Source organism: Sander lucioperca, chromosome 14 (genome assembly GCF_008315115.2).
Source record: "Sander lucioperca isolate FBNREF2018 chromosome 14, SLUC_FBN_1.2, whole genome shotgun sequence".
Classification (NCBI taxonomy): Eukaryota; Metazoa; Chordata; class Actinopteri; order Perciformes; family Percidae; genus Sander; species Sander lucioperca.
Genome location: NC_050186.1, coordinates 29,131,112 through 29,134,227, shown reverse-complemented (window position 1 = coordinate 29,134,227; position 3,116 = coordinate 29,131,112). Strand labels below are relative to the sequence as shown.

General features: G+C 46.4%; 1 protein-coding gene and 1 long non-coding RNA gene across 2 annotated transcripts in view; both read right to left on the bottom strand.

The window, feature by feature from the left end:
* Positions 1-1,173: 1,173 nt before the first annotated feature.
* slc31a1 (solute carrier family 31 member 1) lies at positions 1,174-2,035 on the bottom strand. The gene is given in 6 exon segments (XM_035991150.1): positions 1,174-1,264; positions 1,691-1,742; positions 1,745-1,807; positions 1,810-1,860; positions 1,967-1,990; positions 1,993-2,035. Coding segments are annotated over 6 exon segments (324 nt in total).
* Positions 2,036-2,196: 161 nt separating this feature from the next.
* Positions 2,197-3,116, bottom strand: part of LOC116037487 — a 14,899-nt gene continuing 13,979 nt past the window's right edge. The window contains exon 3 of the long non-coding RNA XR_004895102.1: positions 2,197-2,310. This is a non-coding gene — a long non-coding RNA (uncharacterized LOC116037487). The remainder of the gene's footprint in view (positions 2,311-3,116) is intronic.

The following is a 3,116-nucleotide window of genomic DNA, read 5'->3' as shown; positions in this document are numbered from 1 at the left end:
AGCCTCTCATCTGGGGTTTATTTTTGTACTCTGGTAATGTACGTATATAGGGATATAGGTTATTATGGAATTCATGAGTTCCGTCTAGAGATAAAGAGTACACTTCCTTCCATTCCGTCTGAGCTGCACTGCGTCTTCTGCCAGTTTGCGGGGTGGCCCACTGAAACCCTGAAGACTGAGGCTGTGTGTAAGACACCCGGGCCTGATCGTCGATAACTGGTATCTGGCAGGTATCCTGGATCAGGAACTGCAAGAAATTCCCCTTTAAATTGACTCTTATAGATCTTGTTTGTTTGGATAGAGGTTAATTTATTCATTTTCTTATGCTCATTACATTATCTCAATAGAGACTATAGTTACGAAAATCCCTTGCACCTCAACTACTGGCATTTTTAAAACGCATTTTTCAATGTTAATGAAATGATTAGCCACTGCAACTTCCAAGTTCGGCTTCAGAACGTCACATGTTTTATATAAACTGTTTTTTTTTTAAATGCAATGACTGGGCTAAAGCCAGTTTCATGTAAAGGCCTCAGAACAGTATTTTTTAAATCGTGATAAGCCGCTAGCCACAAAGCCTTCAAAGTTACTTTTTGGCTGGACCGTTTGGACCAGCCTCAAAACTCCTGTCCCTCGTCAGTGAGTGGGAGTTTTCCACCATTAGTTCCGATGAGTGTGATGTATTTCCCCCAATGGCCATTGCCCTTTTGAACTGCAACTGGCGCAAGAACCACTGCTTTACTCTGGCTAATCGCCCATCAATCATCTGATTAACTTCTTTCAATACAACGTGGATGTTGTTGTTGTTGTTGTTGTTGCTGCCACCCATTTCATCCATTTAATACACAAGCTTAGCAGCACGTGCACGTAGCCTACATGCAGATGATGGCACACCACCAGGTTTGTTTGTGTGCGTGTGCATGTGTGTCTGTGCTGTCTGCGCATCTCTGTCACCTGTGTTCATACACAGAATGTGTGAACAAGTGGCCTATGTCATGAGAGAAGAAAAATAACACAAACGCAGTGACACAGGCTATAAATCAAGTGGATGGTCAGGTTTTGATATTTCAATCCTGGAAAAAATCGGCTGAATTGAAACTAGGAGAACAGCATATCGTTTATAATTATTATCAGTTTGGTTTTCCTCGCTGCAGATTCGGGTCACACCATAGGTCATGAGACGAGCATCAGGAAGTAGCTCACCACCACCTGCAGGATGTGCAGCAGCGTCTGCAGGAAGTTGGCGGGGCTTAGCATCCGCTGCCTGAGAGGACGAGATGAGGGTTTAGCATCTCTGTTAGCATCTGTTTAGCATCTCTGTTAGCATCAGTGTTAGCATTTCTATTAGCATGTCTGTTAACATCTCTGTTAGCATCGCTGTTAGTAATAATTTTAGATAAAGATGTCAGTGTTTTAACTCAGCTACACTGATGTTAGCACTAGCCACAGTATTAGCTTCAGAGTTAGCATGTTCTTCCTGCTGAAGCTACAATCTGCTGATATCACAGATATTAAAAGATAAGCTGCGGTAAAGCTAAGCTACAGCTGCGGTAAAGCTAAGCTACAGCTACGGTAAAGCTAAGCTACAGCTACGGTAAGCTAAGCTACAGCTACGGTAAAGCTAAGCTACAGCTACTGTAAAGCTCAGCTGGAGTTAACCTTGAATGTTGTTGTTGTTAGCGTTAGCCACGTACCGACGGTCTTGTGCGTCTCCATGAGGACCGTACCATCTGCCCCCGGGAGGGCATCGAGTTGTAGCGGACGTTGACCTGACTACGGCGCAGCAGAGACTCCCGGCCCATCTTCACCCCTCGTACAGCACAGCCAATAGGAAGACTCCGATACACGCCCCCACCATCTCTGATTGGCCCAGAGCAGAGGGGGGAGGTCACACAGAGACAGAGAGGACATATAGGGCTGACGTGTTTATATATATAAACATTTAAACAGAGAAGATATGAAGTACCCTCCGGGGAGTTGATGAGCAGCCCGTGAACAGCAGCTCCACGTTGTTGTAGCCGAAATAGAAGGTCATCGCCTAGGCACAACAGCGTTAGCACGTAGCGTGTTAGCTCCTCTTTATGACAGCATATATCAGGATATCCATTAGGCTTGTTTCCTAAAACTGAACCTGCGTCTACTCACCATCCCCCCGTGTCCTCCATGGTCCCCCTCCGTCCCCCCCTCCCCCGCCGTGGTCCCCCCCGTGGTCACCGCCGTGGTCGTGGCCAGTTGTGGGCGTGGCCACGGTGTTGTGTTGGTGGTGGCTGTGGTCCATCGCCATGCTGCTGTGGTCCATGTGGTCCATGGCTGCAACAAACATCACATTCACCCATTAAGTTGGTACGGTCCGACTCACACATTAAGGGTGGTTGGTACGGTCCGATTCACACATTAAGGTTGGTTGGTACGGTCCGACTCACACATTAAGGGCGGTTGGTACGGGTCCGATTCACACATTAAGGGCGGTTGGTACGGTCCGATTCACACATTAAGGTGGTTGGTACGGTCCGACTCACACATTAAGGGCGGTTGGTACGGTCCGATTCACACATTAAGGGCAGTTGGTACGGTCCGACTCACCCATTAAGGGCGGTTGGTACGGTCCGACTCACACATTAAGGGCGGTTGGTACGGTCCGACTCACCCATTAAGGCGTTTGGTACGTCCGACTCACACATTAGGGCGTTGGTACGTCCGACTCCACTTAAGGGCAGTTGGTACGGTCCGACTCACACATTAAGGGCGTTGGTACGGTCCGACTCACACATAAGGGCGGTTGGTACGGTCCAACTCACACATTAAGGGCAGTTGGTACGGTCCGACTCACCCATCATTAGGGCATGGTACGTCCGACCCCATCATTAAGGGCAGTTGGTACGGTCCAGACAGCAGCTTGTTTATTGGACAGAATATCTGAAATAAAGTTTTAAACTAGTTTAAACTAGTTATTTAAACTAGTTTAAAACTAGCCTCTTTTCTATGAAAACAAGTCAGAATATTAAGTTAAGTTTTTAATATTTTAGAAATATGAGTTTCTTTCAACCACGTGTCCCCAAATGAACATTAATTATATGAAATAATTGATAACTTTCATTGAATTGTGGGTGTTTGAT